Genomic DNA, 26,162 nt, shown 5'->3' on the forward strand with positions numbered 1-26,162 from the left:
GTGCAAAATCTGACTTGAACAGCTGTCAAGCTTTTCCTGGTCTTTGTCTCATTTAGTTTGAATGGTCATCTTGTCTTTGCAGAAATTTTAATGCATCTGGTTTTGGGGTGCTATCCCATGCCCCAGTGGGAGCACTGAGAAGTAAACTATTTGCTAGTTTTCTATTGCTGCGTCACAAACTACTGCAAATGTTAGCAGCTTAAAACAATAAACAATTATTATTTCATATAGCTTCTGTGAGTCAGGAATTCAGAAGCAGCTTAGCTGGCTGGTTCTGGTTTAGGATGTCCCATGAGGTCACAGTTAACACTGGCTGGGGCTGCCTCATCGGAAGGTCTGACTGGGGCTGTAGGACGTGGTTCCAAGGTAGCTCACATGCTATAGTAGGCAAATTGATGCTGGCTGTTGGCATGAAGCTTCAGTTCCTTGCCACATGGACCTCTCCACAGGGCTACCTGAGAGTCCTCATAATATGACAAGCGGCTTCCCCCAGAGCGAGTGATCCAAGAGAGGGCAAGGCAGTAGCCACAATGTCTTTTGTGACCTAGCTGCAGAAATCACACTCCATCTGCGTTTGTGTGATCTGCATTTCTGCAATATCCTCTTTCTTACATAGGTCAGCCCTATTCAATGTGTCAGAGGGTGAAATCACAAGATCATGAATACCAGGAGGTGGGATCCTTTCTGGAGGCTGACTACTCCAATTATATTTACCTTTCTAAAATCCAAAGATTCTGATTTCCAAAATATATGTGACCCCAGAGGGTTGGATGAGAGACTATGATGCCCATTTTACAGTTGAGAACCAGGTTCAACGGCTCTTGAGTGACCTGCCCCAGGTTACACATATGACAATAGGAATTAAGATTCACCCCACCTCGCATAGCCCTGGGGCCCGTACTATTTCGTTTTCTCCACCACTGCCTCAGCCAATCAGAATGTGTCACTCATAAGCGCAGCCACGTGGACTGCGGGCTTGCCCGCCAGGCGCTGTGCCCTCCATCCTCCAGTCCCCACAACACCTCTACCAGGTAGGGACGGCAGTGGTTTTGACCTTCCCTCCGTGGAGGAGGAAGTGTGAGCTGGCTTTGTCTGATTCTACAAGCCTGTGAGTGTTTTCCCTGGGCTCAGCCCAAGCTCGGCTGTTACAGAAAGGGGGAAAAACGCGATCCTGCTGTCAGGGGACCGGGCGGAGGAGGGGAGCACACACGCAGGGCCCCGCGGATTCTGAGGGAGGGAACCTTTGAAAGACCGCTCGGATGCTTGAGCATAATTGTGGCGGAAACTCAGACTTTGAAAAAGAAAATAGCCGTGGAGCGACAGAAAAACGCTCGGAGTTGGTCTAGGAAGTTCAGGGCAGGAAACGGATGGAGAAGTGAGGGTGGGAAAGGGCCAGCTCTCTCTTGCCGTCCGTTCTAAGAGCAGCTCCTGCGACCTTAGCGAGGGGCATGCGGGAGTCTGGCGCCCTGGTGGGCGGGGCTCCTCCCTGGGCTCAGCTCGTGGGACGTCGCCCCTTTCCGGTTGCTCCGGCTGGCCCACCGGCCTGCAGCCCGGGGATTCGGACGCTCGCGGTGGTCTCGGACTCCTTTCCGACCCGAGGGGGGCGGCGTTCCGCGGGCCCGGGCAAGCTGGGCGGGGCCCGGCTCCGCGCGGGGGGCGGGGCCTGGCTCTCGGCGGCGGGCGGGGCACGCCGGGAAAAGTTCCGGGAAGGTGGGCCGCCCGCCCAGACCGGGCGCGGAAGTTGCCGGCGTCCGCGTGCCCTCCCGTCCAGGCCCGCAGCCATGTCGTCGGGGGACGGGGGGTCGGCCGGGCGGGACGGGGCCCCGCGCGCGGCTGCCGCGCTCTGCGGCCTGTACCACGAGGCCGGGCAGCGGCTGAGGCGCCTGCAGGACCAGCTGGCCGCCCGAGACGCCCTCATAGCGCGCCTCCGCGCCCGCCTGGCCGCGCTCGAGGGGGACGCGGCGCCGTCGCTCGTGGACGCGCTGCTGGAGCAGGTGGCGCGCTTCCGGGAGCAGCTCCGGCAGCAGGAGGGCGGCGCCGCCGAGGCCGCGCTGCGCCAGGTGCGGGGGCCCGAGAGGGCGGGGGCCGCGGGGAGCGTGCGCGCGTGCTGGGTGTGAGAGGTGTGTGCCCGGGTTGGCGCAGAGGGGTCTGTGTGCGTGTTGAGGGGTGTGTGTGGCCGTGTTGAGGCTGAGGGGTTTGTGCCCACTTCGGGTGCGGAGGGATGTGCGTGTTGGGTTGTGAGTGGCTCCTCCAGTGCTGGTTCTGAGGGCTGTGTGCCCGTGTGGCTTCTGACAAGTTCGGGTCTGAGGATTGTGTGTTCGTGTTGGGTTCTGAGGGGTGTGGGTTCCTGTTGGTTCTCAGGGGTGTGTCCGTCCGTGTCGGCTCTGAGGGCTGTGCTCTCGTGTGGGGTCTAAGGGGTGTGTGTGTGCCTGTGGTGTTTCTGAGAGTTGTGTGTCCTTGATAGTTCTCAGGAGTATACGTGCCCATTTTGGCTTCTGAGGAGTGTGTGCCCCCATGGTAGAAGGGTTTGTGTCTGTTGATTCTGAGGGGTGTGTGCCCGTTTTGTGTTCTGAGGGGTTGGTGTTTAGCTCTGAGAGGTCTGCTCCCGTGTTGGGCTTGAGGGGAGTGTGCGGCTGTGGTGGGTTCTGAGGGGTGTGTGTGCCCTTGTTGGGTCTAAGGGTTGTGTGTCTGTGTTGGTTTTGAGGGGTATGTGTTTGGGTTGGGTCTGAGGGGGTGTGTGCTCATAATGGGTTCTCAGGGGTGTGTGTGTGGGTTGTACTCTGAGAGGTCTGCTCCTGTGTTGGGTCTGAGGGCTGTGTGTGCACATGTTGGCTTCTGAAGGTTCTGCTCCCACGTGGGTCTGAGGGGAGTGTGTGCCTGTGTTGGGTTCTGAGGAATGGCTCTGTCTGTGTTGGTCCTGAGAGATGTGTGTTCATGTAGGATCTGAAGGTTGTGTGTCTGTGTTGGGTTCTGAGGGATGTGTGTGCCCATGTTGGGTTCTGAGAGGAGTGTGTGCCCGTTTTGTGCCTATGGGTTGTGTATTCATGTTGGTTCAGAGGGGTGTTTCTATTTGTGTTATGTCTGAGGGGTGTGTTCCCATGTTGGGTCTGGGGATTATATGACTGTGTTGGTTATGAGGGGTGGGTGTGGGTGTGTGTTAGGTTCTGAGTGTGTGCTTCCATTTTGGGTCTGAGGGTTATGTGTCTATGTTGATTCTGAGGGATGTATGTGACCGTGTTCTGAGGAGTGTGCGCTCCCATGTTGGGTTCTGAGGATTGTGTGGCCCGTTTTGGGTCTAAGAGATATATGTCTGTGGTGGTTCTGAGAGCTTTGTCTGTCTGTGCTGGGTCTGAGGAGTGTGTGTTCTAGTGTTGGGTACTGAGTGGTGTGTGTGACTGTTGATTCTGAGGTGTGTGTTTGTGTTGTTCTGAGTTGTATGTGCTCGTGTTTTGAGGTATGTGCTCTAATGTTGGATGTGGGTGTGTGTACATGTTGGCTTCTGAGTGGTCTGCTCCCGTTTTGGGATTGAGGGAGTGTGTGGCTGTGGTGAGTTCTGAAGGATGTGTGCCCTTGTTGAGTCTGAGGATTGTGTGTCTCTGTTGGTTCTGAGGGGTGTGTGTTCTGCTTGGGTCTGAGGTGTGTGCGTGTGTTGGCTCTTTTGGACAGTGTTCCCATGTTGGGTGTGAGGGGTGTGTGTGCTTGTATTGGGTCTGAGGCTTGTGTGTGTGTGATGGTTCTGAGGAGTGTGTGTGCTTCTACTGGGTGTTGGCTTTTGAGGGCAGTGCTCCCATATTGGGTTTTGGGGTGTGTGAGAGCCTGTTTTGGATTTTATGGAGTGTATGCACCTGTGTTAGGTGTAATGGTTGTGTGTTCATGTTATTCTGAGGGTTGTGAGTCCACATTGGGTTTTTAGGGGTGTGTGTTTGGGTTATGTTCTGTGGGGTCTACTCTTAAGTTGGGTTTGAGGGGAAATGTGTGCCTGTGTTGAGTTCTGAGGGGTGTCTGTGATGATTCTGAGGGCTGTGTCTGTCCACGTAGATTCTGAGGGCTGTGTGTTCATCTTGGGTCTGAGGGTTGTGTCAACATTATGGGTTCTCAGGGGTGTGTGCCCCATGTTGGGTTCTGATGAGTGTGTGTGCCCGTGTTGGGTGTGAGGCTTGTTTGTCATTGTTGGTTCTGAGGGGTATGTCTCTCTGTATTGGTTCTGAAGGCTTTGTGTGTGTCTGTGTTGGTTCTGAGAGATTTGTGTGTGTGTTGGTTCTGAGAGATTTGTGTGTATGTAGGTTCTGAGGGTTGTGCTCCCATTTGGGTCCGAGGGTGGTTTTCCTGTTGGTTCTAAGGGGTGTTTTGCCATGCTGGGTTCTGGTTGTGCGTTTGCCTGTTTTGTGTTCAAAGTGGTGTGTGTGCTTATGTTAGGTCTAAGGATTTTGTCCGTGTTGGTTCTGAGGGGTGTGTGTTTGGGTTGGGTTCTGAGATGTCTGTTCCCCTGATGGATCTGAGGGCTGAATCTGCCCATTTGAATTCTCTGGGGTGTTTGTGCCTGTGTTGGGTCTCAGGAGTGTGTTCTTGTATGGGTTCTAAAGAGTATGTATGTGCGTTGGGTCCTGTGGAGTCTGTCTGGTGTTGAGTTTGAGAGGAGATTGTGCCCGTGTTGAGGTATGTGTGCCGTGTTCACTTCTTAGGGGTGTGTAAGTTGGGTGTCTCAGGTTGTGTGTCCATATTGGTTTTGAGGACTGTGGGTTGGGTTCTGGAGGGTGTGTATGCCCGTTTTTGATTCTAAGGGGTTGTGCGCCTGTGTTAAGTCTGAGGGTTGTGTGTTTCTGTTGGCCTGAGGGGTGTGTGTCTATGTTGGGACTGAGGAGCGTATGCTCGTTTTTGGTTCTGAAGAGGTGTGTGTGTTATGTTGGGTCTGCTCCCATGTTGGGTCTGAGGGCTGTGTCTGCCTGTGTTCAGTCCTGAAGGGTGTTTGTGTCTGTGTGGGTTCTAAGGGGTGTGTGTGTGTCCCTGTTGGGTTTGAGGAGTTTGTGTACTCCTGTTGGATTCTGAAGGGTGCATATGCCTGTCCTGGGTTTGAGGGTTTTGTGTCACTGTTGGTTTTCAGGGGTGTATGCTTGTGTTGGTTCTGTTGATTGTGTGTCCACGTTGGGATCTTAGGAGTGTGCGCCTGTGTTGGTTCTGAGGGGTGTGTGTCCATGTTTGTTTGAGGGCTTGTGCCTGTGTTGGGTTCCCAGAGTTATGTGTCCATGTTGGTTCTGAGGGGAGTGTGTCCTGTTGGTTTGAGGTGTGGATCCTTGTTGGGTTCTGAGGAGTGTGTGCCCATTTTGGGCATGATGGTGTGTGCTCATATTGGGTTCTGAGGGTTGTGTTTGCGCTTGTTGGGTTTGAGTGATGTGTCCTTGTGGTTGGTCTGAGGGGTGTGTGTGCCCATATTGGTTCTGAGGTGTGTGTGCCCCTGTGTAGAGTCTGGGGGTGTGCCTGCTCCTGTGGTGAGTTCTCTAGGGTTGAGGGGTGTGTGCCAGTGTGTCTGAGGGGTATGCGTGCGTGTGTTGGTTCTGAGGGTTATGCATCCATGATGGGGTGAGGGGTATGTACCCAGGCTGGTTCTGAGGGGTGTGTGCCTGTGTTGGTTCTGAGGGTTTGGTGTCTGAGTAGGTACTGAGAGGTGTGTGTGTGTGTTGTCTTCTGAGGGGTGTGCTCCCATTTTGGTTGTGAGGGGTGTGTGTGCCCGTTTTGGGTCTGAGGGTCGTGTGCCCACGTTGGTACTGCGGGGTTGAGTTTGTGTTGGTTCTGACTGTTGGGTCTGACGCTGTGTTGGGTCTGAGTCTTGTGTGCCCATTTTGGTTTCTGAGGGGTATGTGTGTAGTTTGGGTTCTGAAGGATGTCTTTGTGTTTTAGGTTTTGAGCTGTCTGCTCTCGTGTTGGTTTGAGGTACATGTGTGTAAGTTTTGGGTTCTGAAGGGTGTATGTGCCTGTCTAGGATCTAAGGGTTGTGTGTCTGTGTTTGTTCTGAGGGGTATGTGTCCGTGTTGGTCTGAGGGATGTACTCCAATATGGTTCTGAGGGGTGTGTGTGGTGCTGGTTTCTGAAGGGTATATGCCTCTTTGTTGGGTTTGAGGAGTGTGTGTGTGTGTGCATGCTCGCCCATTTTGAGTTCTGAGGGGTATGTGTGCCTGTTTGGACTCTGGGGATGTGTGCCTGTTTTGGGTTCTGAGGGGTGTGTGTTTGTTGGTTCTGAAGTTTGTCTGTGATGGTTTTGAGGGTTTTATGTGTCTGTTTTGGGTCTGAGGACTATGCGTGCCTCTTTTGGGTCCTGAGGGGTGTTTATCAGTGTTAGGTTCTGAGGGCTGTGTACGCCCATGTTGGATTCTGAGACGTCTGTTTGTGTGTTGTGTGTTTCCCTGTTGGATTCTGATGGATGTGTGTGTGTGTCAGTGTCGAATCTGACGGTTGTCTGTCTGTGTTGGGTTCAGAGGGATCTGCTCCCATGTTGGGTCTGAGGGGTGTGTGTGCCCCTATGGGTTCTAAGGGGTTTGTGTGCCTGTGTTGGGTTTGATCGGTATGTGTCCGTGTTGGGTTGTGCGGTGTGTGCCTGTGTGGTATATCAGGTATGTGTGTGCTTGTGTTTGGTTCTGAGTGGTGTGTTTGCCTGTATTGGGTTTGAAGGTTTTGTATTGGAGTGGTTCTGAGGGGAGTGTGTCCGTGTTGGGTCTTAGGTGTGTGTGACCATTTTGGGTTCTGAGGGGTTTGTTTGCCCAACTTGGGTCTCTGGTTTGTGCCTGTTTGGGGTTCTAAGGGATGTGTGTGTGTGTTCAATGCTGAGGGGTCCGCTTCCGTGTTAGATTTTGAAGAGTGTGAGTGCCCGTGTTGGGTTCTCAGGGATGTGTGTACCTGTTGGGTTCTGAGGGTTGTCTGTGTCTTTCTTGGGTTCTGAGGGGTGTGTGTGCACATGGAAGACTCTGTGTTTGCTTGTGTTCATGTTGGGTTCTGCATTGTTTGCACAGACATTGGGTTCTGGGATATGTGTGTGTGTAGTACATGAGTATAGGCTCCTGGTGTGTGTATGTGTTCTCGTTGGGTTCTCAAGTGTGTTTGTTTCGTGCTGGGTTCTGGGCCATGTGAACCCCTGTTGTGTTCTGGGGTCCCTTTCAGCCCCAGTCGTGAATGTATCTTTCAGTAGAAACACCTCTCCTCTGCTGGGAGTGATGACAATGCAGTGCCTACCAGAATATCTGGTAACAGACCTGAATCCTTGTTTTCCCTCCTTCTCGTCCTTGTCACTGATGTTATGTCAGTCTGTATGAGATACCGTAAACATTCAGACCAGGAGCAAGAGTAACAGTACTTTTCTTTTTTTTAAAAGACATCATTTTATTTTATTTTTGGTGAGGAAGATTGGCCCTGAGCTAACATCTGTTGCCAATCTTCCTCTTTTTGCTTGGGCAAGATTGTTGCTGAGCTAACATCTGTGGCAATCTTCCTCTATTTTGTATGTGGGATGCCACCACAACATGGCTTGATGAGCAGTGTGTACGTCCGTGCCTGCGATCCAAACCTGCGAACCCTGGGCTGTGCATGCGGAGCACGCAAACTTGACCACTATGCCACCAGGCCGGTCCCACAGTGTTTTTCTATAACAGCTATTTGGAAGCTCCTCAAACATCTGGGTGAACTCTCGTGTTTGCTATCTCGCTTGGCTCATAGCTATTGTTTAGGTTTTCCCAGGAAAGAAACTAGGCTTGCAAAGGGAGTAGCCTGCAAAAGAGGGTTTTCGCTTCCAGGCTTGGCCCCACAGACAGATTTTAGAGTGAAAAACAGACGTGCCTTTTTTTCTAATTATGAAAGTAATTTTGAATATCTGAAAAATAGAGGAAAGAATAAAGAATAAAATGATCTTTGTAATTCGACAGCTCGGGGATAGCCAGTGTTAATCTCTTGGCATGCTTCCCTCCTGTCTTTCCTTTACACGTAGAGTATGTATACACTTGGCATGGTAGAGTTCATGCCGTCTGTACAGTTCTACTTAATATCATGTTGCCAGTATTTTCTCATCCACGTCATTTTAAAATGCCTCTAGAAGCCAGTTGTCTCCCTCACTCTAGCTCTCTCCCTCTTCCTGGGGAAGGTGGATCGTAGCTCATCAGGGCAGAAGGAAAATTTAGAAGTTGCCTGATCTGTGTCACTGGTCCTAGTATTGTGGACACCAGGAGCTGTAGACAAGTGCAGAGTGGAGACCAGAGCAGGACTCTACTTGCAGTCTGGTGGCCATTGGTGTTCAGCCCACATGTGTCCCTGGCATCCCATGGCCCCACAGCCTGTAACCAGGACCCAGACAGAACCAGGTCTGTACTCCTGGTATTACTGGTCCTTTCATTCCTGACATGGAGATTTTGTTTTAGGATTTTTAATTATTTAAGGTGCAGTTTAAGGATCTGGTATCTTATACAGTTACATATTTTTTGCTTACCCCTATATCTTTCTGGGGTTGGTCAGAGAAGCTGAGGATAGTTCTTCCTGAGCTAACATCTGTTGCCAAACTTTCTCTTTTCGTTTGAGGAAGATTTGCCCTGAGCTAACATCTGTGCCAGTCTTCCTCTGGTTTGTATGTGGGTCGCCACCACTGAGTGGTGTGGGTCTGCACCTGGGAATGGAATGTGGCTTCTGAAGCACAGCATGCCGAACTTAACCACTAGGCCATGGGGTCAGCCCCTGGTATTTGTCTTTTTTGTGACTGGCTTATCTACTTAGCATAATGTCCTCAAGGTTCGTCCGTGTTGTGGCATGTGTCAGAATTTCCTTCCTTTTTAAGGCGGGATAATACTCCATTGTATGAGTACATTCTGCTTATCCATTAATCTGTTGATGGACACTTGGGTTGCTTCCACATTTCCGCTATTGTGAATAACACTGCTGCTGTGAACATGGGTGTACAAATATCTTTTTGAGACTCTGCTTCCAATTCTTTTGATCTTTACCTACAAGTGGAATTGCTGGATCATTTGGTAATTCTGTTTTTAATTTTCTGAGGAACCTCCATACTGTTTTCCACAGTGGCTGCACCATTTTATATTCCCTTTGACAGTGCACTAGGGTTCCAGTTTCTCCACATCCTCACCAACACTTATTTTCTGTTTTTTTGATAGTAGCCGTCCTAATGGGTGTATGGTGATTTAATATAAAATGATTGTAGTTTTAATTTACAGTTCCCTAATGATTAGTGATGTTGAGCATTGTTTCATGTGCTTATTGGCCATTTGTATACCTTCTTTGAAGAAATGTCAAGTCCTTTGCCCATTTTTGAATTGGGTTGTTTTGTTGTTGAGTTTTAGGAGTGTTCTGTATATTCTGGATATTAATCCCTTATCAGATATATGATTTGCAAATATTTTATCCCATCTGTGGGTTGCCTTTTTACTCTGTGGATAGTGTCTTTTGATGTGCAAAATTTTAAAATGAAGTCCAGTTTGTCTGTTTTTTCTTTTGTTGCCTGTGCCTTAGGTGTCATATCCTAGAAATGATTGCCAAATCCAATGTTATGAAGCTTTTGCCCTATGTTTCGTCTAAAAATTTTATAGTTTTAGGTCTTACATTTAAGTCTTTGATACATTTTGAGTTAACTTTTGTGTATGGTGTTAGATAAGGGACCAATTTTATTTTTTTGCATGTGGATATCCAGTTTTCTTAGCACCATTTGTTGAAAAGACTGTCCTTTCACCATTGAATGGTCTTGGCACCCTTGTCAAAAACCATTTGACCATATATGCAAGAGTTTATTTCTGGGCTCTATTTTGTTCCACTGGTCTGTATGTCTGTCTTTATGCCAGTACTACACTGTTTTGATTACTATAGCTTTGTAGAAAGTTTTGAAATCAGGAAGTATGAGTCCTCCAGCTTTGTTCTTTTTTCTTTTTTTCCTTCTAAGATTATTTTGACTCTTTGGGGTCCCTTGAGATTCCATACGAATTTTAGGATGAGTTTTTGCAAAAAGAAGCATTGGGATTTTTAAAGGGATTGTATTAAATCTGTAGATCACTTTAAGTAGTATTGACATCTTGGCAATATTGTCGTCCAATCTGTGAATATGGCATGCGTTTTCATTTATGTATTCTTTAATTTCTTTCAGTAATGTTTTGTAGTTTTCATTGTACAAGTCTTTCACCTCCTTGAGTAAATTAATTCCTAAGTGTTTTATTCTTTTTTATGCTATTGTAAATGGAATTGGTTTCATAATTTCCTTTTCAGATTCTTCATTGTTAGTGTCTAGAAATAGAACTGTTTTTTGTGTGTTGACTTTGTATCCTACTACTTTGCTGAATTCATTTATTCTAACAGGTTTTTTTGTGTGTGGAATCTTTAGAGTTTTCTAGATATAAGATCATATCATCTGCAAACATATGATTTTACTTCCTTTCGTATTTGTATGACTTTTCTTCCTTTCTTTCTTCTTTTTATTTTGTGCCTAATTGCTCTGGCTAGAAATTCCAGTACTATGTTGAATAAGAGTAAAGTGGGCACCCTTGCCTTGCCTGATCTTAGAGGAAAAGATTTCAGTCTTTCACCACTGAGTATGATGTTTGCTGTGGGTTTTTCATATGTGGCTTTTATTATGTGGAGGTAGTTTCCTTCTATCCCTAATTTGTTGAGTGTTTTTATTATGAAAGAGTGTTGAATTTTGTCAAATGCTTTTTCTTCATCAATTGATATGATCATGTAGTTTTTTCACCCCTTAATTCTGTTACTTACTTTCTTTTTGTTTTTTGTGAGGAAGATTGTCCCTGAGCTAACATCTGTTGCCAATCTTCCTCTTTTTGCTTGAGGAAGATTGTTGCTGAGCTTACATCTGTGCCAGTGTTCCTCCACTTTATGTGGGATGCCTCCTTAGTGTGGCTTGACGAGTGGTCTTAGTTCTGCATCTGGGATTCGAACCCACAAACCCTGGGCTGCCAAAGTGGAGCACATGAACCTAAGCACTGTGCCACCTCCTACCCCCTTAATTCTGTTAATGTGGCCCATGACATTGATCAATTTTTTTTTCTTTTTTTTTTGATGAACTATGTGAACTTAACCATAGCAGGATAATGTATTACCTAAATCTGTGTGTAACAAATCTGGTGAAAAATTGTCTGATTGGAAAAGTTTAATGAAGTCACTTTTCTGGGGCTGGCCCTGTTGCCTAGTGGTTAGGTTCAGCACACTCCACTTAGGCAGTGTGGGTTTGGCACCCAGGTGTGGACCTACACCACTCATTGGCTGCCATCCTGTGGCGGTGACCCACATACAAAATAGAGGACGATTGGCACAGATGTTAGCTCAGGGCAAATCTTCCTCGAGCAAAGAGGAAGTTTGGCAACAGATGTTAGCTCAGGGAGAATCTTCCTCAGCAAAGAAAAAAATAATACCATTTTTCATCTCAAGGGATTGATGCTGGGTCATAGAAAACAAACATCAAACACATGTACAATCATGCATCGCTTAATGATGAGAATATGTTCTGAGAAATGTATCTTTAGGTGATTTCATAATTGTGCGAACATCATGGAGTATACTCACACAAACCTAGATGGGATAGCCTACTACACACCTAGGCTATATGGTACTAATCGTATGAGACCACTGTCGTATATGTGGTCCGTCACTGACTATTTTGGCACACGACTCTATTGTGCTTCATGCCCCCCAAAAGGCTTCATTCTCATGCCGTTATTGTTTACAGATATGTATCAACAATTATCTGATTGTCTTCAGATACTATAAATGAGACCCTGATGATAAACTTAGGTATGTCAAGAACATGATCAATTTGCAACATGTAGAAAGTAGAACTAAAGTGCAAATGGAAATAATTCAGGGCCTATCAACACATAACTAAAAGGATCAGTAATTGCTCAGTCAGTTTGCCAAAACTTTCCACACTGCTGCCCAGAAGATGAATATGCTGCACCTCTTATTCATTTAAAAAGCCAGGAATAACCTTAATCGTGCATTTAGTATCACTTTTTCATTATCTTTAAGAAGAAACTATGATGAAGCTTGCTAAAGTTTCCTTGTGAGAAGCTGATAAGGGATTGAAGAAGTGCTCTGGGCTACAGCACTTCTTCGTTATTGGGCACCAAGGATAAGCAAGTGTTGGATTGAATGTTGAAAAACTGTGCACTTAAATCTAGTTCTGCCACTTTCTAGCTAGGTTACTTTGGGCAAGTCATTTAATGTTCTAGTTTTCTCATCAGTAAATCTTGAAATAATAATACTTAGCTCTTAGGACTATTTATTCAACGTGTCTATTGACTGAATTCAATCCTGAACAAATAGATATTTGCTCAATGCCTGCTGTATGCCAGATGTTTTGACAGGCCCTGGAAATGGAGAAAGGAGCAAGAAAGGCAGATTCCTATCTTTATGAAGCTTTTATCCTAGTTGAGAAAATAGACAGTGTAGAAATAATCAATTGCCTTTGTGGAAAATATTATATAGAGCAAATGTATAGCATATTATGGGTTTTTTTAATTGAGGTAACTGGTTTAATTATATAAATTTCAGGTGATTCTATAAAATCGTTATATTTTGATTTCTGTGTAGCCTATGTCATGTTCACCACCCAAAGACTCATTACCATCTGTTACCATGCGCATGTGTCCCATCACCTCACTCTCCTCCCTCCCCCCTTCCCCTCTGGTAACCGCCAATCTAATCTCTGTATGTACGTGTTTGTTTGTTGTTGTTTTTATCTTCCACTTATGATTGAAATGATACAGTATTTGAGTTTCTCCATCTGACTTAATTTGCTTAGCATAATGCCCTCAGGGTCTGTCCGTGTTGTTGCAAATGACAAGATTTCATCTTTTTCTTATGGCTGAGTAGTATTGTGTGTATATACACCACATCTTTATCCATCCACTCACTGACGGGCATTTAGGTTGTTTCCATGTCTTTGCTACTGTGAATAATGCTGCAGTGAACTATAGGGGTGCATATATTTTCTGCATTTGTTTTTTGGTGTTCTTTAGATAAATACCCGGAAGTGGAATAGCTGGATCACATGGTAGTTTTATTCTTAATTTATTGAGGAATCTCCATACTGTTTTCTATAGTGGCTGCACCAGTATACATTCCCTCCAGCAGTGTGTGAGGGTTCCTTTTTTTCCCACATCCTCTCCAACACTTGTTATTTCTTGTCTTGGTAATTATAGCCATTCTTAGGGGCGTGAGGTGATATCTCATTGTAGTTTTGATTTGCATTTCCCTAATAATTAGTGATGTTGAACATCTTTTCACGTGCCTGTTGGCCATCTGTATATCTTTGAAAAAATGTCTGTTCAGATCCTTTGCCCATTTTTTAATTGGATTGTTTGTTTTATGTTGTTCAGTTGTATGAACATATTATGAGTTTTATGTTGTGAGGAACATATTTAACATATATAATATACATAGCATAATCTCTTGCATATAGTTGACCCTCAGAAGATGTGAATGTCATCTACCATTCCCACTCAGGTGTTTATTTATTGAGCTTGCATTTATTGAGCATCTTCTATATGGGAGTGGAATGTGTGTGAGCAGGCATCATGGGTTATGTTTTTCCATTTGTCCCAATATGACTATAGTACATTTATTTCACAAGGTTGTGTACAGTATTAGGGTTGTTCCAGGCTCTGTAGCAGCATTAATCCAGTATAATTGGAGTGAAGAGTGTATAGAGAATAACACAGGAAGTGGCTGTAAAATTAAATTTGGGGCAAATTGTGATGGCTTTTACTATTTTATAAAATTGTTAATTGCACATTCTGTTAAGCACCAGGCTAATGGAATGCACAGGTGATCAAGATCCAATTCTTGCCCTTCAAATTATGGAGTCACACATGCACATAAATGATCACTCTGAAGCAAGTTGAGAATTGGATGGAGGGATGTGTAGTGGGGAAGTGCTAAATGTAGAGTAAATGTAGAGCTAAGTCAACTTAGGTTTCCAAACCAGAACACTGTTAACTGTCGGCTGCGTTTTTTTCTTTAGGTATAATTGATGTATAATATTATATTAGTTTCAGGTGTACAACATAGTGATTCAATATTTGTATATATTGTGAAGTGATCAGCACAATAAGTCTAGTTAACATCCATTGGTCAATTTTTGTATGTTTAACCATCCTTCCATTCTAGGAAAAAAATTCCTCTTGGTCATGGTGTATACTCCTTCTAATATGCTGCTGACTTTTGTTTCCTATGATTTTTTTGAGAATTTTTGCATCAGTGTTCATAAGGGATATTGGTCTGTAATTTTCTTCTAGTGTCTTTGTCTGACTTTGGTATGAGGCCTCATAAAATGAGTCAGGAAGTGTTCCTTCCTCATCACTTTTTTGGAAAAGCTTGAGAAGAACTGGTAATTAATTCTTTAAATGTTTGGTAGAATTCACCTGTGAAGCCATCAATTCCAGGGCTTTTCTTTGTTGGAAGAATCTTAAGTACTGATTCAATCTCCTCACTTGTTAGAGTTCCATCCAGTTTTTCTATTTCTCCGTGACTTAGACTTGGTAGGTTTTGTGTGTCTAGGAATTCGTCCGTTTCCTCTAGGTTATCCAGTGTGCTGGTGTACACTTGTTCATAGTACTCTCTTATAATCCTTTTCATTTCTGTAGACTCAGAAGTAATATTCCCACTTTCATTTCTGATTTTAGTAATTTGAATCTTCGGTCTTTTTTCTTAGTTTAGCTAAAAGTTGTTGATATTTTTGAAGAACCCACTTTTGGTTTCATTGATTTTCTCTATTGTTTTTCTATTCTCTATTGCATTTATCTCTGCTCTGATCTTCTATTATTTCCTTCCTTTTGCTAGCTTTGGGTTTAGTTTCTTCTTTTTTTAGTTCCTTAAATTGTAAAGTTAGGTTGTTGATTGGAGATCTTTCTCGTTTTTAAATGTAAGTGTTCATGGCTATAGATTTTCCCCTTACACTACTTTTAGTATTTCACATAACACTGTTATATTTCACAACATGTTTCGGTATGTTGTGGTTTTATTTTCATTTGTCTCTAAGTATTTTCTAATTTCCTTGTGATTTCTTCTTTGATCCCTTGGTTTAAGAGTGTGTTGTTTAATTTCCACAATTTTGTGACTTTTCTAGTTTTTACTTCTGTTATTGATTTCTAACTTCATCCTGTTGTGGTTGGAGAAGATACTTTGTATGATAACTATCTTTGAATATCTATCGAGACTTAATATGTGGCCTAACATATGGTCTATCCTGGAAAATGTCCTGTGTGCACTTGAGAAGAATATGTATGCTGTTGTTGGGTGGAGTGTTTTGTATGTGTCTGTCAGATCTGGGTGTTTTTTTGTGTTAAGTCTTCTCTTTCCTTACTTCTCTTTAGTCTGGTTGTTCTGTTCATTATTGACAGTGGAGTATTGAGGTCTCCAACTACTATTGTAGAGCTGTCTATTTCTCCCTTCAATTCTGTCAGTTTTTTTTTTTCTTTCCTGAGGAAGAGTCACCCTGAGCTAATGTCTGTGCAGTCTTCCTCTGTTTTGTATGTGGGTTGCTGCTCCAGCATGGCTGCCACCTAGTGGTGTAGGTCCATGCCCAGGAATGGAACGTGGGCTGCCGAAGTGGAGTGCGCTGAACTGAACCAGTAGGCCATGGGACTGGCCCCCAATTCTGTCAGTGTCTGTTTCATGTATTTTGCTGGTCTGTTATTAGGTACATAAGTGTTTATGATTGTTATATCTTGCTTTACTAAACCTTTTATTAATGTATAAAATCCTTCCTTGTCTCTTGTAAACTTTTTTTAATTAAAGTCTATTAGTCTAGCCATCCTTGCTCTCTTTGGTTACTGTTTGCATGGAATATGTTTTTCCATCTTTTTCCTTTCAATCTGTCTATATCTTTGGATCTAAAGTGAGTCTCTTGTAGACAGCATATAGTTGAATCATGTGTTTTTTTCCATTTTGCCAATCTCTGTCTTTCAATCGGAGATTTTGATCCATTTATGTTTAAAGTAATTTCTAATAAGGATGTACTACTGTTATTTTGCTATTTGTTTTTCATATTGTTACAGCTTTTTTGTTCTTCATTTCCTGCCTTACTGACTTCTTTTGTGTTTATTTCATTTTTTTGTAGTGAAATGTTTCTCATTTCGTTTTGTGTATATTCTCTAGCTGTTTTTTTTGTGGGTTTACTATGGGAATTACATTTAACATTCTCAAGTTATAGCACTCTAATTTGAACTTATACCAGCTTAACTTCAATAACATACAAAAACTCTGCCTGTATACAGCTCTGTCCCACCCCTTTTGGTTGTTGATGTCACAAAATTACATCTTTACACATTGTGTGCCCCAAACATAAACTAATCTTTTAAATGCATTAATCTTTTTTTTTTTAATGATTTTATTTTTTCCTTTTTCTCCCCAAAGGCCCCTGGTACATAGTTGTATATTCTTCGTTGTGGGTCCTTCTAGTTGTGGCATGTGGGACGCTGCTTCAGCGTGGTTTGATGAGCAGTACCATGTCCACGCCCAGGATTCGAACCAACGAAACACTGGGCTGCCTGCAGCGGGGTGTGCAAACTTAACCACTCGGCCACGGGGCCAGCCCCCAATGCATTAATCTTTTAAATTATGAAAGAAACATGTGGAGTTACAAACTAAAGTTAGAGTAATACTAACTTTTAGACTAACAATTTTTAGAAAAGATATTAGTCTCTTAAATCATGTGGAAAGCAAAATACAGAATTATAAACTGTTCTTGCAATAATACTAGCTTTTATAATTGCCCATGAATTTACCTTTATTGAGATTTTTCTTTCTTCAATCTGCTTTGAGTTGCTGTCTACTGTCCTTTCATTTCACCCTGCAGGACTCCCTTGAACATTTTTTGTAAGATAGGTCTAGTGGTAACAAACTCCCTCAGCTTTTGTTTATCTGGGGATATCTTAATTTCTCCCTCATTTGAAGGATATTTATGCCAGATATAGGATTCTTGGTTGGCAGGTTTTTCTTTTACCACTTTGAATATGACCCACTACCTTCTGGCCTCCAAAGTGTCTGATGAGAAATCTGCTGTAATCTTATTGAGGTTCCCTTGTGACAACTTGCTTCTCTCTTGCTGCTTTCAAGTGTCTGTCTTTATCTTTGGCTTTCGAAAGTTTGATTATAATGTGTCTTGGTGTTAGTCGTTTTGAGTTTATTTTGCTTGGTGTTTGTTGAGCAACTTGGACGTTTATATTCATGTCTTGCATCAAATTTGGGAAGTTTTCAGCCATTTTTTCTTTTTTTTTTTAAAGATTTTTTTTTTCTTTTTTTCTCCCCAAAGCCCCCTGGTACATAGTTGTATATTCTTAGTTGTGGGTCCTTCTAGTTGTGGCATGTGGGATGCCGCCTCAGCATGGTTTGATGAGCAATGCCATGTCCGTGCCCAGGATTCGAACTGACAAAACACTGCGCCACCTGCAGCAGAGCGTGTGAACTTAACCACTCGGCCATGTGGCCGGCCCCTCAGCCATTATTTCTTCAGACTTTCTTTGTGCTCCTTTCTCTCTTCTCCTTCTGGGACTTCTACAGTGTATATGTTGGTCTGCTTGATAGTGTCCCACAGGTGCCTTAGGCTGTATTCACTCTTCTTCAATCGTTTTTCTTTTTGTTCCTCAGCCTTGATAATTTCATTGTCCTGTCTTCAAGTTTGTTGATTTGTAGGCCTGTTCAAATCTGCCTTTGAATCTCTCTAGCGAAATTTTCATTTCAGTTATTGTACTTTTGAGCTCCAAAATTTCTTTTTGGCTTCCGTTTAGGTTTTCTGTCTCTTTATTCATATCTCTATGTTCATACTGCTTTCTTGACTTTCTTCACATCTTCTTTTAGTTTTTTGAGCACCTTTGAGACAGTTGTTTTAAAGTCTTTGTCTAAAAGATCTGTCATCAGGTCTTTTTCAGGGACAGCTGCTGTGGATTTATTTTTTTCTTTTGAATGTGCTGTATTTTCCTGTGTCTTTGTATGCCTTGTGACTTTTTTGTTAAAAACTGGACATTTGGATCTAATAATGTGATATCTCTGAAAATCAAATTCTTCCCCTTCCCTGGGGCTTGCTGTTTTGTTGTTGTTATTGTTTTTATTTTTCTTTGTTGTAGGCTATCTCTATGCCAAGGATCAGCCTGAGGCATAAATTAAGGTTTTCTGAGGTCTTTTCTGAGCCTGCACTTTTCCCTGGGCATGTGTGGTCACTTTCTAATTTTCCCCTCATATGCAGTTGCTTTAGAATATGCTAGTCTTTAATGTGCAACTCCAAAAGGGGAAAAAGAGAAAAATGCAAAGGGGGAAAAAGGACACTGGCCCTTTAAATCCCCTGGAAGTCACTTCAACTTGAAAGGGAGAGTCTTGACACAGCAGGGAGACATGCACCCGCACTGGCTGCCTTCTTCTTTGTCTGCACTGCTGTTATTAGAAACAGCAGTCAGTGATCAGAGCATAGATCCCCAATATTTGGAGGACAGTGTCTTTTTTGCCCATGCTGCCTCTTGGAAGCTGTGTGCAAGCTGCTCCAGAAATACATGCATGGCTGCCTGCCACATGGCTGGGGGTGGGGGATGGGTAGCTGCTATTGAGTTAAGAGCTGAAATTGGCCAAAATTAACCTCAATTTACTGTCCAAGTCCTTCTCTGAAAGTTGCAAGCCTTCAACAGACTCCAGAGCTCCCATATAGTTACATTAGACAGATTCTGCCAGTGCACCTGTTTTCTAGGTTGGGGCACTGATGCCTCTTGCTTCCTACTCTGCCATCTTCCCATAATCCTCCAGGCAGTGTTAGTTTTTGTCCTTATCTCTTTGCCTTGCTCCCCCAGTGTGCTCTTCCAGTGGGAAGGAAGGGTGTTGCTCTCTCGTCTCTACTTCCCCAGGGTACATCCTAAGTATTTGGCATTTGTGGTGAAGGCTCAATGAACTGGTCTTTCTTAAAATTCCTGTTTGTTCCTGTTCTCTCTATAGTGGACCTTAATCCTTGGGGGAACCCAGGAGAAGAGGCTTGTGAACCAATCAAAGTTAGGGCCTGGAATCTTAAGTGAAATCTGATGTAGCCAAATAGCCTGCTGTTTAATAGTCCAACAAATAAGGTAAGAACCTGGGAGTCATTCATTATTTATCTTTAGGGGACTGTTTGCTGTACAGCAACTTGAGATCTGCAGAGGTTCACTTGTCCATTCAGAGAAGTCAGTGTTTAGAGTATGAAGCCAGCCAAGGTTTGGGTGATTCTGGTGGTGATGTTCTTCTGTGGCATGGTTCCTGTTCCCTTTGGTGTTTCTCTTATTGTCCCATCCAGTAGGGATGAATTTGATCTTCTGGGTACTTGTGTTTCCAGGATTTTAATAGGATTCAGTCTCCACTACAAAGATGATGCAGAGGAACATCTGACAGCATCTAGTTCCTTAATTCGAGTTCTCTCTGGGTCTTTTGGAGCATCTCTAGAACACAGGAAGGGTCTCCTGAAGTTAGGCCTATATTGCATAGGCAAGTAACCAGATACTTAACAAGAAGCATTTCCAGAGAAACAGAAAGAAAACAAGGTTAATGGTTGGAGCAAATTCAAAACCAATTCCAGAGCCCAGGGCACAGCCAGTGAAGAAGATTTCTAGATGTCAGGGTTGAAGTATTACCGGCAGTTTGAAATTTCTCTGATGATGTCATCGGGTGCTCAGGTAAACTTTCTGCGTGGCTTATACAGCAACAGGCATAAAGATTGTCTAAACATGGGCTATCTTGGTGTTCTCTCTTAAATTTACATCAAGTTGTCCAACTTCAGTTTGCAGATGGAAAACAGATATTGCAAACACAATGAACAGAACCAGAATCCAATATCCACAAATGTGTATTATAGTTTCTATTGAAACATGATTTTTCTCTCTGAAATCACCCTCATTTTTCAAAGATACCCAAATTAAGACTCATTGGTTCATAAATAAGTCTAGTTTCAATAAACTTGGCCCAATCATTTACATAAGTACAGAAAGAACATAAATTGATCACATAGGCTCCCTTAAATCTGCTTTGCTGGAACTTTTCACAGGGAATCTCAGATTGAACTTTAAAGGCCTCTCAAGGCCAGGAAAGCCAAGCCAAGGACTTGTCATCAGAGTCTTCCTGCAATGCCTACAGATTTGGGTGAATTCCTCTCTTTTTGAGGTCTCCAAAATGTCCTGAGATTCTTGCACCTGCCAGGGAAGTGACCTTCTTTACTTACCTGGTAAGGTTGCTGGGAACCCTGTCAGCAAGGTACCAGGACAATATTTCCAAGTGGATCTATTTGTTCCATACAGTCAATCCTTGACCCTTAAAATTGTTTGGTTATATGTGAGTTTATGCATGTTTTTCTCAAATAAGACATTCCAGTCAAAGCGTGGGTAATATAACCAGTGTTTCCAGTTGTGTCCTGCTATAAGGAGAACAGATTCTTGTTGAACTTATGCAAATAACTATATTGCCATGGAAATAAGAATATTCACTCATCAAGAGTTTTCAAATTCTGGAGGGATCAGAAAGAGAGAAAAAGATAAATGCTTCAATTCTGCTTACAAATTGCCATAAGTCATTGTTCCTTAAGAGAAAAGAGAAAAACATTTTCTTAAATCTAAAAAAACAGTATTTCAAAGAAAAAGTCATAAAAATTATAAACATCCTCATCAATTTAATCAGTCTCATTTAATTAATTCTTGATCTTGATCTTCTGTTGGCAGTTTTATGAGGCCATCAGTTTCTCCGATAGAGTTCTGTAATTTCTTATCCAGCTCAGTTTTATAGTCTGAAAGTTCATCAGAAACTTGCATTCTAGAGTGTCAGAGTCCTTTCTACGAATCTCTCTAAAGATGAAAAACATCAGAGTAAAACAACTGTGTGCAAATAACAAGACATTCAAAAATGGCGATTGACAAAGACATGGGACCATTTCTGTGACATCTAGCACTTTGAGATAATGACCAGAATTATGATTGATAACCAAGACAGATCAGGATTTTAGGAATATTATATAATTTTTAAAGCACTTAATCAATAATATTTACCCACATAATATAACCTAGGAAGATTTATCATCATTTATTTGACAATACTTCCCACGTAATTTAACACACCAAATAAGTCTAGTTAGTTTAATATCTCTTTTTATAGAAAGAATAAATTCTTTGAGAATTCCCAGGGCCCACTGGGAATTCTCAAAGTTCCTTTTCAAGTCAAAAGAAAGACTTTACCTAGGATTTGAACCTTGAGAGAATTTGTAAAAAATATCAAAAGAATTTAAAACACTTGGTCAAATAGGAAACAATGCTTGGTTATCTGTTCAATCAAGGTTACAAAAGACGATGTCAAAGGCAAACAGAGTTTAAATAGTTAAAAAAAACCCAAACCTTAATAGAGAGATCTCAGTCTATTTGAACATAGGAAATTATTTTAACAAAGCATAGACTATCTGTCCTCTAGGTAGATTTACTCAAAGAAAAGAAAAACCCTCTATAATCTCTTTATTAAGAGCAGACCAAAAGTTCAAAAAGATCATCCTTTCAAGAGAGAGAAAGACAAATTCTAATTTTTCTCCAGCTTACCCTTGATACTGAAATGCATTTGTTTAATTGAATTCATTTAAATCTCAGCCAACGTGACCATGCACAAAACTCCTCAGGGTTTCACTTCCACAAACTTTCTGTCACTTACTTTTTACATTCAAAATTTGTCCCATGTTTTCTTTCTTTTTTCTTTCCTAGTAGTTTAGGACAAATTTATCTTTCTTAATGAAGCTAACAAAAATATTTCTGTTCCTTTTTACCATCTTTATTGAGAACATAAATTTTACTCTCCTTGTATACAGAAATATGTACTTTCTCATAGAAAATTCCCCAGCATACACAAAACATGTTTATCAATAAACCTAAGCATCTTTCAGTTTCTCTGAGATAAGAAACCAAAGGCAGACAGATCTATGCTTAGGAATCAATTTCTAATATTTTATCTTATGTAGAAATGACCTAGATACTCAATAAATTTCTATCACTAATTTAGCAAAACTTTAAAGTTTCAAGTTGCCAAAAAAGATTTTGGAAGCTGCTTTTCAAGTATACAGACCATAAAACATAATTATTCCACTCAAAAACTCTTACCCATTTTCATATATCTAAATCATTTGTTTCAGGGGCTGGCCCCATGGGTGAGTGGTTAATTTTGCGCACTCTGCTTCAGTGGCCCAGGGTTTTCCTGGTTCGGATCCTGGGCAGGGACGTGGCAGTGCTCATCAAGCCATGCTAAGGTGGCGTCCCACATAGCACAACCAGAAGGACCTACAACTAGAACGTACAACTACATACTGAGGGGCTTTGGGGAGAAGAAGAAGGAAAAAAAGGAAGATTGGCAACAGATGTTAGTTCAGGTGCCAATCTTTAAAAAAAAAAGAAAAACACCATGATTTTGCCTTCTGTTTTTTTTTTTTTAACTTTCATAGGTTCATAATTGAAAGCATTCCAATTTTGCAATACGTAACCTAGAGAGTTGCCTTTGGGAACTGAATCTGAGTTTCCCATTATGGCACCATCATATACACACGTAAATGCATGCACTTATATGTATCAAAACAAATGGGGCTGAAGAGTTCCTCTGTGAGTGAAGAATCTCTAGTCCTTTGAACAAATTGCCTCCCCCACTGAACAAACTCCAGTAACCTGGAACAAAACCCCTGAAACAGAGGCAAACAAATGAAAGGAAAAATAAGATTTCAGTCAGTTAAGGAGGAAACTCAACAAAAGGATGTCCATTGTAAACCAAACAAATGGAGCCCAGAGGGCTGCCAGGTACCCATTATTTCTGGCTGGTCCTGTTGGAAAAGGTTAGTGCAAAGATGAAAATAAAAACTGCCAGCTACTCACAAGAGGCATTTTCCTAAGTCCCAAACTTAGTTTCTTTCACCACCGAAGCAAAAGCACTGTGGGCCAATGACGTCTGGTCAGCATCCACTCGCTCTGGGCTATCCTTGAGACAAGGGGCTCGGGCAGCTGCAGGATGGCTTCCAAGAGAGGCCTTTAGTGAGAGGCTGGTGTGCCACAGGCGAGTTGTCCCCTTGGGACTCTGTCCCATCTGGGCCACCAAATTTGATATCAAACCTTAAGTGAGTTCACTAAGCCGTCACACAGCAAGTTAATCTCTGACACCGGGTGTAGTGGAAGACAGTAGGAATTTTATTGCACGGTGCTGAGCAAGGAGAACGGGCAGCTGACTCTGTAATCCAGAACTCCCTGAAAAGCTATAAGCAAGGGTTTTTATTTGGGGTTTTAGGTAGGGGAGGGGGAGCATGTGGCCTTGGGGGCTGAAGTTCTAAGAGTCCTCTGCACAGGCGTGACTGTCTGTTATACATGTTGCACACAGTAGATTTTTAGTCTCTGATGTCTGAAGTTTACAATCAGTCATTTTAGCTTCTCAGTGTTCCTGCAAGATGCTTAGTTAGGAAGGCGCCTGTCAGCAAGTTCCTCTCTTATCAGCTGTCTTCCTGCTGTTCTGCAAAGCAAGCTCAGTAACTTTGGTTATTTTGTTTCCCACATTAACCTTGTGGATACAAGGCACAGTTTCACCTAATCCGGGGAAATTTTAACTCCTTCATCCTCAGTTTCAGGGACAGCTATGGGCTAACTGCAACCTGCACCCAGTAAGGGCTGCCCAGGAAGCAGAGACAAGGGCGGGCGACTATTCTGGGTTAGAGAGCATCCCCTCAAATTCATGTCCACCTGGAACCTGTGTATTTGACCTTATGTGGAAAAAGGGTCTTCGCAAAATGAAGTCATACTGGGTTGCGGTGGACCCTAATCCAGTGATTGGTGTCCTTATAAAATGGCCGCGTGAAGACAGATGCAGAGATTGGAGTGATGCTATATGTACTTGTATATATATTGATATCTGTTTTATATATAGAATGTATTTACCCTGAATAAACTTCAGTATCAGAGACATTTCTGTGTCTTGCTGTTGAAATCACAGCTTTTGATTTGAATAACTTTAATGAGAATTCACTTTCAGGGTAGGTCTCTATATGCACCATCTGTGTTTACTCCATACACATTTCTCAGTTACTGCTGAGGGTAACTAGGTCTAGCTTGGGTGAGTGTGGCAAAAAAGGTCACTGCTCTTGGGTACTTCCACTCCACCAGTAGTGACAAAGCCATACCAAATCTGTGATGCTGGCTGAGAGGGAAAACTCGGCCAGGGGAAGGAGGGCCGTGGCCAGCCTGGGGTCTGTGACACTTCAGAGGTGTGGTCGAGCGAGGCTTCTGTTCCACTGTCCACAGAGTCAGAACACAGACAAGGTAATGCCTTCAAAAAGTGGTCAATTTTTAAAGAAAATAAGTTCAAGGCCAAGATGGGGCTGGCCCTGTAGCTGAGTGGTGAAGCTCATGCGCTCCACTTCGGGGGCCTATGGTTTCACCGTTTTGGATCCTGGGCCCGGACATGGCACCGCTCATCAGGCCACGCTGAGGTGGTGTCCCACATAGCACAACCAGAAGGACCTACAACTAGAATATACAGCTGTTTACTGGGGGAGCTTCGGGGAAGAGAAGGAAAAAAAAATAAAAAAGATTGGGGGGCTGGCCCCGTGGCCAAGTGGTTAAGTTCGCGTGCTCCGCTGCAGGCGGCCCAGTGTTTCGTTGGTTCGAATCCTGGGCGCGGACATGGCACTGCTCATCAGACCACGCTGAGGCAGCATCCCACATGCCACAACTAGAAGGACTCACAACGAAGAATATACAACTATGTACCGGGGGGCTTTGGGGGGAAAAAGGAAAAATAAAATCTTTAAAAATAAATAAATAAATAAAAAAATAAAAAAGATTGGCAACAGTTGTTAGCTCAGGTGCCAATCTTTAAAAAAAAAAAGGCCAAGAAACAGGCCTGGATTAGTGTTTTTAGGTTCAATGCCATGGAAATAATCAGCAGTGAGAACCTGAGCTGCCTTTGGAATTTGGCATTCTTTTTCCTGTTTATAGTATTTTATTGTAAGGAGGCCGTAGTTAGTTCTTGTGGGTAAATACCCCATTGCACTGTGTCTGGATGTGGCTGTGTCCAGGCCAAGTGACTTGCCACCAGCTGGCAGCCCACAGCTGTGTGGATGGGCTCAGAAGGCCATGGGTGGTGGCCTCTTCCCCCTCCCAGTCCTGCAGGTTCAGCCTGGTGCTGAAGGGTCGTCTGCTGGGAGGAGGTACTGATGCCGAGGGGCTGGCTTTCAGAGGGAGTCCAGAAAGGCCTGGACTCGGGTGAGGTCATCAGGGCCTTAAAGCAGAGAAATGGAAATAATGGCCTCTCAAGAGTGGATCTCACTTGCTGGGCCGCAGAGGTGCCCCGAGATGTCTGATGTCTGCAAAGTAGGTGGGCAGTGAGATGTGATGGATGATGGAATGCAGGTGCCAAACGCCTTTGGGCAAACATCCCAGTTTACAAGCTCATCCCAGTGAGGTGTCCTCTTTTACACTTTGTCACATGCATTGTCACCAGTCTTAATTCTTCTGCACCTTGGTGTTGGACGTTTCCCACCTGCCAGGGTCTGACCTCATTTCTTCCCCTCCTGCTCTCGCGTCACCTCACTGTCTTCCTAAAGCCTCTGCTCTTCCCTCTTGTCAGTCCTTGTCGTGGAATGAAGATTTAGAACAGCCTCTTCCTCTAGGCCTTTGCTAAGAGAGCCAAACCGATCATCTTAACTGGAGTTTTTCTTCCTTCCTCTTTTTCTCTTCACTTCTAGAGCAAAGTCCAAGGAAAGTGGGAAAGAGAGCACTCCTCAAAATTCCATGAGTGAGAGAGAGAGAGGGCAAGATTTCCAGAATGCTTTCTGGGTCACCTGGTTAGAGTGATACAGTCACATGCTGGGCTTGTCCCCCGGGGTGTCTGGATGGGGGAATTTGGGGAGCAGCCCTTGCCTCATGGATGTGGGTGTGTGTCCAGGGAGCCGGGGTGGGATCCAGTGTCTGTGTTCCTGAGTTCCACCAATTATTTCTTAACCCAAGTCTTCAAACGATCCCACCATGCGACTTCTGGGCGTTTAGTACAAGGAAGTAGCTGCATGTCCATCAGTTCAGTGGATCTGGAATCTATTGTGGAGTTCTAGGCTGTGGTTAGAAAGAACGAGGCATGGGGGCCGGCCCAGTGGTGCAGCAGTTAAGTTCGTACGTTCTGCT

General features: G+C 43.6%; 1 protein-coding gene across 1 annotated transcript in view; it reads left to right on the forward strand.

The window, feature by feature from the left end:
* The first annotated feature begins 1,433 nt into the window (after window positions 1-1,433).
* Window positions 1,434-26,162, forward strand: part of TNIP2 (TNFAIP3 interacting protein 2) — a 32,824-nt gene continuing 8,095 nt past the window's right edge. The window contains exon 1 of the mRNA XM_044767945.2: window positions 1,434-2,060. Within this exon, the coding sequence (XP_044623880.2) occupies window positions 1,449-2,060 (612 nt within the window). The 5' untranslated portion in view covers window positions 1,434-1,448. The remainder of the gene's footprint in view (window positions 2,061-26,162) is intronic.

This window comes from Equus asinus, chromosome 3, assembly GCF_041296235.1.
Source record: "Equus asinus isolate D_3611 breed Donkey chromosome 3, EquAss-T2T_v2, whole genome shotgun sequence".
Classification (NCBI taxonomy): domain Eukaryota; kingdom Metazoa; phylum Chordata; class Mammalia; order Perissodactyla; family Equidae; genus Equus; species Equus asinus.